The sequence below is a fragment of the Pelecanus crispus genome, chromosome 15 (genome assembly GCF_030463565.1).
Source record: "Pelecanus crispus isolate bPelCri1 chromosome 15, bPelCri1.pri, whole genome shotgun sequence".
Taxonomy (NCBI): domain Eukaryota; kingdom Metazoa; phylum Chordata; class Aves; order Pelecaniformes; family Pelecanidae; genus Pelecanus; species Pelecanus crispus.
The window spans coordinates 6961790-6978006 of record NC_134657.1 but is presented as its reverse complement, the minus strand read 5'-3'; the positions used below and the strand labels follow the sequence as shown (position 1 = coordinate 6978006).

The window sequence follows — 16217 nt, the reverse complement described above, 5'->3', positions numbered from 1 at the left end:
GGAATTTGTTCTGGTTACCAGCAGTTTAGTCACCTCTCCAAGAGTGTGCTGCTACCAGAATTTTGCTGGCATAGTAGGGCTGCATTATGGTAGCTGTAGGTTTTTATTTGCATTTTTCTACTGTTTTGTTCTTGCTGCTGGCAGTTACTGTTAGCCGTTGCTTGGGATTGAAATGTGAAGAACATCAATATCGTTTTCTTGAAAAATGCTGCAAGGATTGTGCCCCTGGTAAGTAATTTTCACTGGATGTTGGTTATACTTGCTCGATGTAATATCTATCAGTTAAAAACCTACAGGTGGTAGAAAACAGCTCGATGGAAATATCATTCAAATGTAGGAAGCATAAGATGGAGAAAAAACATTTGATGAGGAGACTTTCATATCAGTCTAGACTGACAAAGATTATTTCTATAACTTACTAAATTTAGGAATCCTCCTCTTTGAAAGACCTACATATTCTTTAACTTCTTTTGTGTGGCTCAGCTTCCTTTATGTGTCAGTCTGGTTATTTTCATTGCGGGTGTGTTAGCTGAGAAAAGGTGGTAGCGTTTATTTTACTGTCCATTTTAAGCTTTCTTTTGTAGCAAGGTTTATACTACTTAAGACTTGGTGTTTTTTCTAAGGAAAAAGATATGCTTGATTCATAGGCAGAGATTAGGAAAATGTAACGTGGCAGAAAATGCGTGTTTCCTCCTTTCTTACTGTAGAAACTGAATGAGCCTGGATTCTGGGTTTTTCATTCATATGTGTGGTTTTTTCCACAATCTGAATCTCTCTAAAAGCAATGCAGTATTGAGAAGCACAAATGCAAAATATCAAACCTCAAATACTTAACGGTTGGGACTTCATTATCAAAATGACTTAGTAATGAAGAGTAAGAACAATTAACAGCTAATATTGCTGTTCAAGGGGCAGTCCCCTTAGCAGGAGGGATTATTTTTAGTACAGTCAGTATTGACTGGACTAAAAGAAGGGTACATCTACGCGCCTAGGGGGAACGTAGATCATGTCTGTAAATGCAGTTGCAACTTCAAATCTTGCACATGGTTTTATGTGCATCTTTCAGAATAGTTACTTTCTCTTCTCATAATTAAGTCTACTACACAAAGTGGATGTGGTATGAACTGATGTAGTATTATCTTCAAAGAAGCTAATTGGAATAAATTCAACCTTTCATCTAAAACTTGAGGCAGTTTATTGCATTGTTCTCAAAACTATTTAAATCTGAGTGTTTCTGAACTCAATTTAAAGAAAGGCATACTTGTATGCAGATACAGATAATCCTTTATCTCTAAAGTTTTTTTGTTCCTCCTTATGCTGAAAGAATAGCAAATCTGCTGCTGTTGGGGAAACATTTCTTCATAGTCTCTTCCTGAATGTGCAGATAGTAAAAATGTGGAACTGTGTTGCATATATTGTGTTCACTAAAAGTTGCCTGCATTTTGCCACTAATATCACTCATGCAGAGAAAATTAGTGTGAGCAAGAGACTTGATGCTTATTGTTCACCTACGGAATAGGAAAATGGAGAACCAAAATGAAAGACACAGTCTGTGAGAATAAGGATGCTCAGCTATAAAAACCATAGTCATTAAAGCTGTCTACAGTTCCTGCAGCCTGTGCTGTATGGAGAGAAGCTAGTGTGATAGAAGGAACATGTCTGGTTCCTTTTCCAAAATCCACTGTTAACTTGCTGTTTCAGTTCGGGCACATTGCTTTGCTTGCAAACCTTGTCATCCTAGCGCATCAATCTGAACTTCTGTGTAAGTACTGTGTATCACACAGGTTGGAATTTGTGGGCGCAGGCATTCAGAGCTTGTTTCTAAATGCAATGTGTGATACGCACATACTGTTTGGAATAGTAGCGAATGCCTGCCTTACATCTCGCGCTGTTATGAAATGGAGCTAGTAACATCTTTGATGTTGCTGGATGCCAATACAGGTGCATATCAAAATACAACCACATTCTTTCATGCCTAATGGGCTTTCAGGATGCCAACAGAAAGTTACTGCAAACATTTATTCTTGGCTGCTTCACTAAGGAATTTTCTGCAAACCCAAGCAATCCATTGCCATCTTTTGTACCTGTTTGGGATTACTTTGGGTTGAATTGCATGATGTATCTCGTAAGGGAAGGCAGGATCTGTCATAAAGCTGTCTTATTACACTGGAGATCAGACCTATTGCTATGCTAAAAATCTGGGTTTTTTTTCCTAATTTGACTTTGGCTGCAAACTGTGATGTCTAAACCACAGGAAAAGGTGGTCTGGAGAAGTGATATTTGTAATCCACTGCGATAACCATCTGGGGCATTGCCTCAACTCTCAGCAAGTCATCAGGCCCCTATGAGCCCATTTTAGCTGCTTCATTTACAGTGATGCTATGGGTCAAAATTTTAGGGATTCTGGCATGTCTAAATTTGCTGAATGTTTTCAGACAGAGTTGTAAGTGGAACTGTCACTTTCTGGGCACTCTTTCGTTCTAATGCATGAAAATGAAGAGGGTTTCCTTCTGATAACAATCAGTTCCTCCTTCTACATGGTCTTTGTTTTAGGTGAAAGAATGAGAAACCGCTGCACAGCAACAACAGACACAGTCTGTGCCCCCTGTCAAGATGAATACTTTAGTAGTGAATACAACCACAACTTCTGCAAGAGCTGTACAATCTGCAACACTAGTAAGTCAGCTGTATAGTGTTCATTTCTTGATACAAATTTGGGAGGCAATCAGTCTTCATTTGCTTTCTTATCTTTGTGTGCTCCTCAAAGGCTGATGTCATAAAGCCTGTCACTTGAGACGCCCAAGTCCAAAGACTGGGTTGTTATTTCAATAGCTGATATCTCCTGGTTGGTACTGATGGTAGAGCCTTCAAAGGGAAGCAGGCTTGCACTGCCTGAAAACTGGTGTCTTCAGAATTGTTAATAAACTCTGTTCTCTGCTGTTGTTTCTACACATAACAGATAGGCACCGAGTAATAATTTTTTTTTTCTTAACTTATTTCTTGCCCCTCACTTCCCTTTATTCTGTTGTTGCTAGGGAAGGGAAGTGTGGAAGTGAAGAAGTGTGAGAAGACTTCTGACAGAATTTGCATGTGTGGTGCCGGTTACATGCCAGATGTCAGATATCCACTGCGAAACAGTAAGTTAGTGATGTGTCAGGCTCTCCAAACTCTTGCCTCCACTTCAGATGAGATGGTTGTTATTTCTAGTGTAAAAGCTGTTGTCATTTGTCTCATTGATATCTCCACACAAGTGTTACAGCTGGGTAGCTGTGCAAACTGTTGCTCTGTGATTCCTGAGCTGTCAGAAATCTTAATGCTTTCCTTATTAATAATCCATAATTAGCCACTAGAGAAAACGGGAAATGTTGCCAGTTGCAGACTAAAATGAACCACTGAGCATGTTGTGTTACTTCTGACCCAATGGCTATGTTTTTTAGAGTCTGTGTGGGTTTCATTTGGCCTGTTCTTATAGGCTAGGCTACTAGTATAAGCTGTTAGTGTAATTACTGCGTAGCTGTCATACAGTTATGTTTCTAACTGAACTCAAATTCTGCCTCTTTCTTTTTTTCCAGTATGCTCACCATGTCCTGAAGGGTCTTATTCCACAGGGGGAAATGAAAACTGTCAACCTTGGACCAAGTACGTATCACTGATCCAGACACGTTCAGAGCAACGTTTTGGGTTTACTTCTGTAGCAGTTGATGCCCAAATCATGGTGTGTAGAGTAAACCTGCAGTAGGTGCAATGAAACCATGTTCCTCCTGACTCTCAGGAGTCTTGAGCAGTCTGTGTACTGGTTTTTGTAGCATCTGTCTGCTTTCCACCCTTTCTCTCTTCACCACTCTTGCCATCAACAACAGTATTCTCAGCCTTTTTTTATAAGGCCTGGATGTTTTGTCTGTAGCAAAAGGTTTGCTTGCCAAATGCAGCTGTGCTTCAAGGCTGTTATATGCACAGATGCTAAGAAAAACAGAATGGCAGGTTTTTTTCCAGTATTAACTCTGATTAGCTTAGTTGTTCTTCACGTATCTGTAGAACCCAGGAAAGGTGAAGCCTTGAGCTTGTATTGATAAAACATGGATTATAACGTTTGCTCACTTGTTCCACGGAGATCACTTATAAAGTCATTACTGCAACTTTTGAAAAGCTGCACTAATTTATTTTATGTCTCTAGCTGCAGCAGTCTTGGGAAAAGTACTCTTCGACAAGGGACAAAAACAGATGATGCTGTTTGCAGAAACCATGTCACGCAGCCAGTTACCTCTGAGAGTGCAACGCCTGCTTTGAATTTTTCCACCACTGACCACAAGAATAATACGTCGACTGCAATGTTCTCACCGTCCAGACCCAGCGTGATTCCTTTCATTTGCACAGATACGAACAGCCCCACAGAGACTAACTGGGGTAAGGAGGGAATGACCAAGTCTAGTCTCTCTATTTACTAGAGCTGGTCAGGAATTTCACCTGAAACTGATTTCATTGGAAATGAAGTCACACTCTTTCTCAGAAGCCATATCTGTATTTTACACCATCTTTCAGTGAGACGTGCACAGGATCACAGACTGCTTGCTAGTCTGCTTGGCTGCTGGGACTTTCAGGCTTTGTGGTTCAGGGGTAATTCTGGAGTTCTAAGTTTCTTCTTTTGAAGCTGGAAAGCCATGGGAACTCCAGCTAGAACCATGAATCTTTTTTTAGTGTATTCTTCTTCTGTTTTTCTTCCAGGGTCTTTATCACTTATCCTTATTTGTCTGATACTGCTCATGGTGAGTGGAATGTCCATCCTCCTGCTGATTATCCAAGCAGCCAAAAAAGAGACCAAGAGGAGGCCTTGTAGAAAAAACGATGAGAGTGAGTTTCTTTTTATGGGGAAAAATGTATAGGGAAGAGAATAATCAGGACCCCTATTTGAACTTTGGTAATTGTTTCAATCATAATGAAGTCTACCTGGCTGAGTAGAACAGTGTAATCTGCAGTTAATACCAGTGGTTGATCCTCTATTTAGTCCTGATGCACTGGAAGTCATAGTGTCTCAAGTTTGCATTCTTAGAGAGCACAGGTTCCCCTGTTTGTTGCCATGCTGAAGGAGTCTCTCTCTCTGATTTTAACTCCTCCTAGCTTTTTCCTCCCTTAGTCACTGCAAAAATGATGTAATGATTTAGTGCAGGGAATTGTGTTCAGCACAGAGAGGATCCAGAATCAACAGTCTTTTAAAGAGTATATTGTGAACTTTTTTGCCTACGTAGAAATGGACTGTCTTGAAGTGTCTCCTGCAAACACAGGAAAGGTTTGACTGAGAAGAGCTGAACTCTGTATTCAGAATTAAGTGGCGGCCCAGCTCTTGAGTTGGCCCACAGCTGCCTCAGTGTTCCAGTCATAGAACAATGGTAAAGTGTATTTTCACTGTTCCCTACGCTTGGTGTTTCCTAGTGCTGGCTGGAAAGACAAGCACCGACCCAAATGTCACTCATAGGTGCCTAGTCATCCATGAAACTAGAGAAGTCCCTGGCTTCCCATTTCCTGGCCCTTCTACTCTGTACAGTATTTTTTTTTTTTTTTTTTTTTTATTATCTGTCTTTCAGAAGAAAGGAGCTTTCGAATTCCTGTCCAGGAAGAGCAAATTGACTCCAATTCTAGTCTCATCAAAAACTGACTCCACGTTATGTTACCATTTCCTGCATTTCTGAGCCGATCGATCAACTGTAACAAGTAATGTGACGGAGCATTCTGTTGGCTATATATGTGGATGTGTGTAACTGTTTAATTGCACTTCAGTTCCTTTGGGTCCGCTTGAGCGGCCCCTTTGGCATTAGGACCCACGGGAGTAACTGTTCTTGGTGGAATCACGTGAGTCTTTCTCTTAAGCAGATCCTGCGCGCAGCATCCCTGTTGCCAGGACTGACTTGATGGAGTCCTCTGTGCATTTCTAGCCAATTCTGTATGTAGTGATGGGCAGTTCTCTTTGGACTCAAGAAAGTGTTTTTGAAGCTGTAAAAGCTGATTATTGAGCAGACAGAAAAAGAGGGAAATCAGAAGACCTTCTTTATGACTGAGTTTATATCTTGTCTTACAATTCTGAGATGCTAAGCAGAGCATGTCTCTCTTTTCTCAGTGCAGGTATCTCCAGTGTTTCAGTCCAGTTCCCAAATGAACTCTCCTCACTTTGGGTGGAGAATCTCCCCTGATAAACCTAGCCAGCTTCCTTTGTGCTTCCGTTTTTTCAAGTTATTTCTTCTTGGTCAAGTTGAGTGACATATGTCAGCTGTACCTCCAAAGACAGTTGTCGTGGGTGGTAACTCTCATGCTGGCCGTGCACCAGAATAGCACCAGAATTCTGGTGCTGGCTGTTAAGTGACTGTTTGAGAGATGGCTATTCAATGCCACTTCTCTTTTTTCTGCATTTCTTCAAACATACCCATTGAAAAAATGTCATGTTAACGTAATGAGCAGTATCCCCATTGTCAGGCCAACAAATGGAATTACTCATGATCACCAGGTAGCTCCAGATCTTCACATGTTTGCAAATCTCCGTGGAGATCATGTGTGTGGAAAGTAGAATATGTGGATTGCCAGAAGGCAAAGGGAATGGTAATTTCCGATTAGAACATTATTAGTGGAAACTGTAGTTCAAAATAGGGGGAAAGGTAGAGTACCACTTGTCTGCACTGCAAACTTTAGTAGTTGCCGTGTATAACTAATGTTTTATCTGTAAGACCTGTGCAACTGACACGCTGTGTGCTTCCTCTTGGTGGACATCCTGTTGTGCTGAACACCCTCGTGTGTCTATCATCAGCAAGGCTGCTTCAGTCAAGCTTGGACATCTCCGCAGTAAAACTGTTTAGCTTAAACCAATTTTGTGGAACTTGATTGCTTGCTGTGGAGGTAGGGAGAAACCCCCAAGCAAGGTTGGTTCCAGACAGTGCTCTGGATTTGGGGAAGGTCGGTTTATGTCTTAGGTTTAGGAGCGTGTACATGGACATGTAGAGTTTTTCTGCTGATGAATGATAATTTTGTGATGGCTTAGAAAAGAGTAACTCCTTAGATGTTCTCTCTTCATAAGAAGCAAGAGCTGAACTCTTAACACAGTGCTGACTCTGGGCCTCGAAGGGTTGCATTTTAGCAAAGATGTGCAAAGGTCGTGTAACAGTGGATAGATGACTAAACCATGCTCTGACCATTCATCTGGATGATCACCTTGTGCATGCTGTCAATGGAACATGCATTCCGAACTGAAGAAGTGTTACTGATTTGGTCTCTGTGCCCTTAAAATACCTGGTTGTCTGCCTGTACACTATGTGAAATGAATTTTACTTATGTTACATTTTACCAAAAGTTAATCAGTCTGTAGTTTTGGAAAGCATTCAAATCTTAGGTAGCAAGTTCAAAATCTCAAGTGTCTGAGAGAAACCTGAAGTGTTATTGTTGATAGCTTTTGATGTAATTTAAATACCTCAGTGTAAAAGTTCAAGAAAAAGTAAACTCGAAAGTTATTTAATTCAGAAGTGTTTTTCGCTTCAAATATAACTCTTCAGTTGATAACTCATTAGGGATAGGTGTGTTCTATACTTGGTACCAAAGCATATGCCAAAATATGCAACAGGAAATGTATTCAAGAATACAACCAGTGTCTAGAAACGTGTTTTTAAACATGTTTTCTTATATGTTATACATATGGTGTACTTAGCAGTGATTTCCTATTTTGAAGTGTATATACAATGTATATAAACATTTGTATTGTATACAAAGTGTGATAGTGACTTTTTGAAATAAATTGTGGTAGCAGCTAGATGCGCATGTATGATATGTATGATTGGAGAGTACAAATGAGCAAAAAGTTATTCCAGTGTGTATAATTCTCACAGAAAGCAGGATCACCAAATGGTCAATCCTACGGCTTAGCAGGCTTTGAGTTCACATGCTGCCTTGCCCCTGGCTTTCTGCGCAACTTGAGAAAGCTGCGTGTAGTGTCTTTCTCTAAATCTGGCCTGGCGGCAGTTCTGACCTGAGAGTTGCTGGGAAGTTCATGATGATAAGGCTCAGCCCCTTCAAAAACACAGATCCATTGTGTGACTGTAGAGGTCTTTGAAAGTGTGGTGTGGCCTAAATGCTGTCCTCTTGCTGTGAATTGGATGGCAAAGTGCAATGGATGCATCTGAGAAATGCATTCCAGGGAACACCTAACAAATTCTCAGAAACGATGCTTATCAAGTTTGTAGGCTGCACTTCAGAGGCGATAAAGCAAGTACCACGTTTCCATGTAACTGAGCAAGGTGCAGATAACTAATGAACTATCTGAGGTTGTGTGTTACACGGTGAGAACGCAGCCCACAGGAACAGATGAGCTGTTGGCTTGACAGAAGTGCTGCTCTGGCAGCAGAGCTCCTCTGTGCTGTGGGCTCATCAGCTGTTTCCACGAATCTTACTTGTTTTCTGTCCTCTATCTCAGCTGCACAGGAAGAACGCCCGAGTGCACCGTGTTCTTGGGCCTTCCTACAACCTCCCAGTCAGGGGATTTCCTGCAAAGGAGGGCATGGGTTCCCTCTGGCAGAAGAAGGAACTGGTGCTGGCCCTGGAAGTGCCCAGCAGGGGTAGGGTGGCTGAGGACAAGTTGCGTTTGCTCATCAACATCTGGAAAACTGAAGACAGACAATTCGGCATGCTGTGTGGCTGAAGGCCTGCAATAGCAAGCCCTCGCAGGCTGTAATTGCTGGCTTTTGTGCTGATGCATACCTGTGAGGCAGTCTGTGCTGGCTGTACTGCTGTAGAACTGTATCCAATCGCTGTGCCAAGACATGTAATCCTATCAGAAGAGTTAAACCATATTAACATTTGATAGGATTAGAGGCATTTATGATTTGATTTTTTTTTTTGAGCATTTGGGTGTTGGTAGACTGCCGGTTTAAATAAACTCATGTAGATATTTCACTTTAAATAAAGGAATAACGGTTTTTTAATTGCCATAGTCTTATCACTCTTCTGTGAAAAACTTGCTTAGATTTTTTGTTCTAATCCTCCCTAAAATGGCAGAAAGTAGTTAAAAACAGGCAGAGAATCTTGAACAAATTGGTGCTGCCTTCTGCCCATGCTTGTCTTCCTGTGTGCCACAAACGAAACTTTCCCTTCTCTTTAAGGGGCTGTGCCACAAAGTAAGTTCCTGGTTTTCAACCTTTCAGATTTCCCCATTTTCAGGCACTTGAGAGAGACACAGTCTAAGTTGTGCAGCTTCATTTAAGCTGATAAAGGTAGGGCTGTACTGGAAATTTTTTCCAGTCAAATGCAGTAAGCTGAGGTGTCAGTTCTGTTCTGCAAACCAATGGCAACTCTGGTTTTAGTGTGAGCTGTATTGGCTGTTAGAGTACTTGGTAAACCTATATGATTTGTAAATTAAATGCATGCAGACAGAGGTTAGGTCAGATTGCTACAAAAAAGCAGGAGGAAGACCAAGCAAAAAAATCAACCCCTCTTGTCTTCAGGATTTCCGTCTACAATATTTTTTCTCTCTTACATGTGAGACTATCACATATGGCTGCCTGGAGTTTTAACAAGGCTATTTGTTTAAAATGGAGGTTTGTTTTGCTTATTGTGTTGCTGCATTCAGTTTTGGAGAAGCATTAGGACAAGAACAGATGGTATTTGAGAGCCACATTGGAAAAAATTTATATAAATGTGCTGGGTTTTGCAGTGTTTGAGCACTCCTTTCAGACTGCAGATTTGGCAGTTAACATACGTATTTCATGTTGCAGTAGTTATTCTAATTTAAAAAAAAAAAAACAACCAAAGGCCCGTAAGTTTATGCTTTTTATGTTCACTTCCTCCTTTGTCTTTTTTTTGGTTTTCCCCTACAAATATATGACAAGTTTCCGCTACTGTGGGTACCCCAGATCCTTTATCTCCTGCATTTTCTCTTTACATTCTCCAGTGACTTAGAAGTGCATCAAAGTGACTCAGGTTTGCCATGAGAGACTTAAGAAAGGTCACATCCGGTGATATATGCCGTGCCAGCTGCTAAGCTGGAAAGGAAATACACAGCTTTGTAACGTCAGGGACTTGGGGTTTTTGCCTCTGTCTGGTTTGGTTTTGCTCTATGAAATGTCAGTTCCGTTACTACCTGGCCTCGGCTCCGTTGGGATTGTCTGTAAGGAGTCTCCACTTTTGGCAGCCAGGCTGTGCAAGCAAGCCAGAGAGGGGACTGCGAGACTCGTTCAGTAGGCTAAGGCAGAGCTCGGATGAGTGCATGCTGCAGGTCCTTAGTGCTGCTCGAAGGAAGGATCCAGGAGTCTTTGCAAAGCCCTAATTGTTTCGGGGTGAGAATTTCACTTGCCTCGGGAACCTGTGCATGGCACTACATGAATCACACATGCTTCTGCCACGCTGTTTGACTCCTGTGCCCCCAGCCTTACCTGTTACAGGTTTGCAGGGCAGTAATTGTCCCTGTGTGCCAAAAGAAGGAAGGCATTAGACTGGCACTTCAAATACCTCAAGATCTGGAAACCCCCAGGGTAGCCAGTCCTGATCACTGCAGAATCTCAAGGCTGATCTAAACGTCAGCAGAGCTGAAAGGAACACAATTTTGTCTTCTGGTTTCAGGCTGCAGATAAATTATTTGTCTTTACGCCTTTTTTTTTTTTTTCACCCCAGTCTTTGTACAGTACTATGTGAGCTGTCACTACTCGTATGGTATCCTTCTGGGGAGCCGATGTCCCTGTGCTCCCCCTGCTGCCAGCCTCACCATGCGCTTGCTGCGGGGCTGTCCTGCAGCCCGTGCACTGACTGTTCCTCCGTGCTTTCTGCAGCCCATCAGAACTGCAGTTCTACCACGGGTTTCCTGGTGTGGCAAGTCACTTCACTTTGTGTGAGTAGCCTCTCTCATAGTTGTTACGACATAGTAAAGGGCTCTTTAAGTAAAGACTGACTGACAGTTGTTTCCCAAGAGCATAGGCAAGTTCTGTACAACAGAACGTGAAATCTGTAGCTAGCGATGGAGTTTTTTTACAGTGGGATGAAAACAATGTAGGATGGACCTTACAAGGCAATTTACACATTGGTCTAACAAATGTCATTAGTTGTTCTGAAATTACATAGATTTCATGTGAACAACCTCTTACATGTAGAAGAAATGCATAGCTTTTTTGGTCACCCATTGTGTGTAATCAGCAAAATCTCAATGTCAGGAAACCAAATACTCTCTCTGGTAACAGTACCATCTCATTGATGACGTTAGGGCCAAGGAGTGTCAGTAAAGCCGCTGGACTTGCAAGAACTAACTACATGTTTGAGAAGTGGTTATGCTCTTTTTTTTCTTCTTTTTGTTCTTTCCAAAAGGTTAGTAAGTTGGACAGTTCAGCAAACCAGTGGCTCCAGTGGCCCCAAGCAAAAAAGAAACTGTAAAATGAGGCTCCTGGCGATGTGTATAATGTTCAGCTCATGGCTGGATATCCTTAAGGTGGGCAAAAGTAGAATTCACAGCCAGTTCTGTAAATACTCTTAGGAATGTGTGCCCTGAAGACAAAGATACAAGTTGCCATATCGGTGCACTTCAGTGGGTGGAAGTATCCTTCAAATCTCATCCTTGAGCACCCCTTTTAGTGTTATGTGTGCAGGTCATGGTAGCACAGAGGAGGGAGAAGGGGTTAGGAGATCTGTAACATCATGAGAAGCAATCCATCTTTCCCATATTTCCTGATATAGTGAGGCCCCGCACTCAGAACTGAGGTTCATTTCTTGGACACAGCCAGAAAAGGTTAAGACCTCTTCATCCAAGCCTGAGGAACTAGAGCCTCGCATGCAGGAGATGCTTCGGTTCAAACTCCAGCACAAGCCCTTGCAGTCTCTCTTCAAAGGGGCAGTAGCAGCAGTATTTGGATGCTCCTTTTTAGTGGCAACTGGGAACTCTGAGCCCTGAGGCATTTCTGAATATCTTGGCCCCTAGCTTCTTTTCTTTGCCTGTTCGAGACTGTGCTTTGTCTTCCTGTTTCATGCAAAGGGGAAGGCACTGCGTGATGTATGTCATGCAACGCCGAAGACCACATTGCTTCCAATGGCCTTTTAATCCTTGGGATTATAATTTTGAACACAGGTCACACGGATTGCAAGAAACTGCAGGCCACAGAACCTCTGCTTGTGTGTGAAGATAAAGACTGTAAGGATTCCTAATTTCTGAAAAGTGTCAGTCAAATATTGTCTAGTTAATAGTATAGTTAATCCTGTAGCTGCTGCTGAATAAAACCACCAAACAGCCAGGTGATGAGGAGTGAGAACTACTGCTTATTGATGAGTGAAATTTGTTCTATCAATAGGTGCAGAGAGAGCTAGAAGGCCTACCAGGTCAGGCAGCAGCATGGAACCTAGCAGCACTGACATGCATCATATGCAGGACTGAGCAAGAAGGGGATTGACAGATGAAATGTCACTACCTTACATCAGAGGCAGGTAAGGTTAGCTTTAGAAAACCCCTGAAGATTTTAAAGCCAGATAGTCAAGTTGTCTCTGAAAGGTCACTGCTGACTCTAGAGATTTAGACTTGACATGTACAACTATTGTCTGTGATCTGACTGTAAATGTTCCATCATCTGGCAGTATCTGTGCATGACTGTAATGCTTGAACAAGAATGAAAACATGTAAAGACCAAATCAGAAAAAAACAACACTCAAAAAAGATAGAGTGAAATCAATTAATTAGTTCCTATTCTGATAAACACCAGGTACTGGGTATCACATACGCTAACTGCCTGCCTGCAGCCTTTGCCAGGCTTAGGGTTCCCTTGTGTACCACCTGCCAGTTGTCTCGGTAGGACCTTTGGAGGTCCCTTCTCTATCGCTGTGTTTATGACGCTGTGCAAAAATCTGATTAATGTTCATATTTAGTATTTAGGCAGTGCTAGTTATTAATGTCCATCTCTGAGCTTTAGTGGAATGGCCAGTTCCTCCATCTGGAACCACTACCCTGTCCTCGTCCTTTCTGATAGACGTAGTCTAATCTTTTGCTGCTGCTATACTTCTAAAGACGAAGAAAGTAAGGCATCAGGAGACTTGGTGTGGTGCCTAACTTAGAGACCTGGCCTTCTACCGCTCAAGTCCTTCTGTTAGTTATAAAATTACCCATCCCAGCTGTTGCTGGAAGTAACAGTTCTTCCTGTTGGTTATTCAGCAGCATTAGTTATCAGTGACTGGTGTGCCAGATATTCCGGGGTATGGCCTTGAGGTGTAACTTCCAGAGAGTGAGGCTAAATGACTCTCAGCTCCTCAGGACCCCATCAGATCAACTCTCAGGGCCCTAACAAGGTTTGTCTCCTCCACATCAGTATTGACAGTGGGACTCCACCCAGGGTACAAACATACATAACAAAGCCTGGGGCAGTTTCTGGGGAGCCTGAGCTGCACCCCTGGGCAAGTCTCTCAGCAACACACAGAACTGATCCCATCTCTTCCTATTCCTGAGTTACATTTTTTCACTGCACACCTCATGAATAAATGATTTGTCAGGGTTACTCCTAAGGCCATTTCTGACATGACCCACAATTTCTGTTACTGTTTCCAGCTACTGTAGGAGGGTTTGCAGCCCTTTTATGTTCGTAGTGAGCCTACACACTATCTTTTAATGAAACGGGGAGCACCTGACCTCAAAGGTGGGTGCTGCTGGGACAATGAAATAATCTTGATTTCAAGAAATTTGGCTTTCCTTCGTGGGTATTTTGTTCTTGTTTTCTTCATGCACGTAAGGCTAAATACCTCTTTTACAGACTCTGAGAAAGACTTGCAGAGCCAGGGAAAGTGTTGGGCTGAATGGGAAGGTGCATCCCCTCCTGTCCACAATCTCTTTATGGATATGGTGAGGAGCTTCTAAAAGTGGCTGGTGCTGCATTTCCCCACTGTACCCGCCTGTGCTGGGGAAGGGGCAGAGGTAGGAGAAGAGGGAAGGGAGAGTTTGGCTAGCACGTACTTTACAAGAGCAGTAGCAGCACTTGTTATCAGGGCAGATGTGGGCTGCTCTGCACCCAGGAGTTCTGGCTGCAGCCACAGTAGGGTGGAGGGGCTTAGTGTGCTCCAGGTATTCCTTGCCCTATTCTGTGAGGAGGAGTATTTTCAAATGGTATTGCAGCCAGCATGCCCTGGGGTGAATCTTAAACGTAACCACATAGTAAGACCTTTGAAACAAATTCTCATTATTATTAGCCTATTCTTATAAGAGCTAGGGGTAATAAAAACGTCCTCAGAGTTGGTCAGGGCTTGTGTGCAATTCAGAAATGGTCATAACTGATAGAATCATAGAATCGTTTAGGTTGGAAAAGACCCTTAAGATCACCCAGTCCAACCATTAACCTACACTACCATGTCTACCACTAAAATAATTAAGGATAGAGTAATAATTTCATGTTTCCTGGCTTGGTGGCTGGATTATTTTTTAATGAAAGTAAAAACTAGGAATCACTAAGGTTGGAAAGGATCTCTAAGATCATCAGTCCAACCATCAACCCAACGCCACCATGCCCACTAAACCATGTCCCAAAGTACCACATCTACCTGTTTTTTGAACCCCTCCAGGGATGGTGACTCCACCACCTCTCTGGGCGCCTGTTCCAATGCTTGACTACCCTTTCTGTGAAGAAATTTTTCCTAATAGCCAATCTAAACCTCCCCTGGCGCAGCTTGAGCCCATTTCCTCTCATCCTATCACTAACTGCTTGGGAGAAGAGACCAACACCCCCCTCACTACACCCTCCTTTCAGGTAGTTGTAGAGAGCAATAAGGTCTCCCCTCAGCCTCCTCTTCTCCAGACTAAACAACCCCAGTTCCCTCAGCTGCTCCCCATCAGTCCTGTGCTCCAGACCCTTCCCCAGCTTCCTTGCCCTTCTCTGAACACGCTCCAGCACCTCAATGTCTTTCTTGTATAGAGGGGCCCAAAACTGGACCCCGTATTTGAGGTGCGGCCTCACCAGTGCCAAGTACAGGGGCACAATCACCTCCCTGCTCTTGCTGGCCACACTGTTCCTGATACAAGCCATGATGCTGTTGGCCTTTTTGGCCACCTGGGCACACTGCTGGCTCAGAGTATATTGCTGCAGTGTCCAAGTGCTTTGCCTAATAATTTGTCTTCATTGTAAGAGTTCTGAAGAGTGTGAGACAAAGTTTTGTATGCTGCTGAGTGCACCATGTTTTCTATACAGGGGGAGCACCCTGACCGGTACCTGTAAACCTTCCCTGTCTCTGTTTTGCCCAAGCATCATGGTTATGCTGTTTGGAGGAGCTGGTGAAAGGAATCCTTGACTTGGCAGACTGAACCCAAGAACTGTGGTGTCTAGGACACTCCGTGGCCAGTTGGGCACAGCTGCAGCAGGCAGTTTGTCTGTGTTTCCAGCGTAGCATGAGTGGTACAGGCTGTGGCAAGTGTGAGGAGCAGCGCTGTGTGGGAAGAGGGAGGGGATCTCCTGTGTGGCAGAAATACAAAGTAGGAGGATTTTAGTTTCCGAAACGTAACAGTTGGCCTTCTAGGGGTGTTATATGGGAAAAACTGACGGCACTGTGTCTTTTGCCTGCTTGCAGCTAGTTTGGATGTCATCTTTTGATAGAAGGGTTTCACCTAGCACTTTTAAGAGTATAAGCAGCTTGGTACAAAAAAAAAGTGTACATTTTTAAAACTAGAAGGGTCTGTTCCATACCAAACCTACCTGATTGTTTCCAACCCATGACAGGAACACGGGCAGATCCCTGAATAGACCAAAGACTTAAGTGAAAAGTGTGTTGACTGACCTATTCTTTGAGATCCATCAGGAAGAAAGTGTAGAACATGCTGAAGGACAAGTGATGGTGTCTGTGTGGGAAGTTTGTTCAGGCTTCATTGGCTGTGTGTTAGACTAAGGAACTAACAGGGCAAATGTCAAATGCTGTAGGCATGGCATTTTCTAGAGGGACTCATCTCTCTTCACAGGTCTGACTCTCCCTTGCCTTGACCTATTTGTCATCACATGCAGTGTGGAAAAGAATCTGTTAGAAACTGCTTCTGCATCAGAATTCATCTGTTCAGTTGAGAATGAGGTTGGATTTTAAATACTGTCTTCACTGTGCACACATAAAAGCAACCACAAGCTACAGGGATAGAAGCAAACCCTAGGGTACAGTGGAAATAGAAGCAGGGGGCGGGGAGCAAGCAAGCTGTCTACACATAAAGCAGAGATGGAAGTTTGCATATGCGTTTGTGTAAGGCAAGACATTTTGGAATTGAA

At 42.9% G+C, this 16217-nt stretch overlaps 1 protein-coding gene across 5 annotated transcripts; it reads left to right on the top strand.

The window, feature by feature from the left end:
- On the top strand, positions 1-15978 carry TNFRSF4 (TNF receptor superfamily member 4). 5 transcript variants are annotated; one of them, XR_012831650.1, is made up of 9 exons: positions 1-228; positions 2554-2676; positions 3036-3137; positions 3573-3639; positions 4175-4404; positions 4723-4848; positions 5580-5706; positions 12294-12426; positions 15923-15978. XR_012831650.1 is itself a non-coding variant. In XM_075721588.1 (7 exons), the coding sequence occupies exons 1-7, from the start codon at positions 87-89 to the stop codon at positions 5648-5650; spliced, it is 861 nt and encodes a 286-aa protein (XP_075577703.1). In that variant the 5' UTR covers positions 1-86; the 3' UTR covers positions 5651-7699. The 5 variants fall into 5 exon arrangements, 1 of the variants encoding a protein (XP_075577703.1); XR_012831651.1 differs by lacking the exon at positions 15923-15978 and adding an exon at positions 13737-13775 and having other exon boundaries at positions 4181-4404; XR_012831649.1 differs by lacking the exon at positions 15923-15978 and adding an exon at positions 13737-13775.
- The last annotated feature ends 239 nt before the right edge of the window (positions 15979-16217 follow it).

Bases quoted from the DNA above. Each gene is read 5' to 3' on its own strand.
- TNFRSF4 (XM_075721588.1), top strand. From the start codon at position 87: ATGGTAGCTGTAGGTTTTTATTTGCATTTTTCTACTGTTTTGTTCTTG. The intron at 3,640-4,174 runs GTACGTATCACT...TTATGTCTCTAG, and splicing joins AACTGTCAACCTTGGACCAA to CTGCAGCAGTCTTGGGAAAA. The intron at 4,849-5,579 runs GTGAGTTTCTTT...TCTGTCTTTCAG, and splicing joins TTGTAGAAAAAACGATGAGA to AAGAAAGGAGCTTTCGAATT.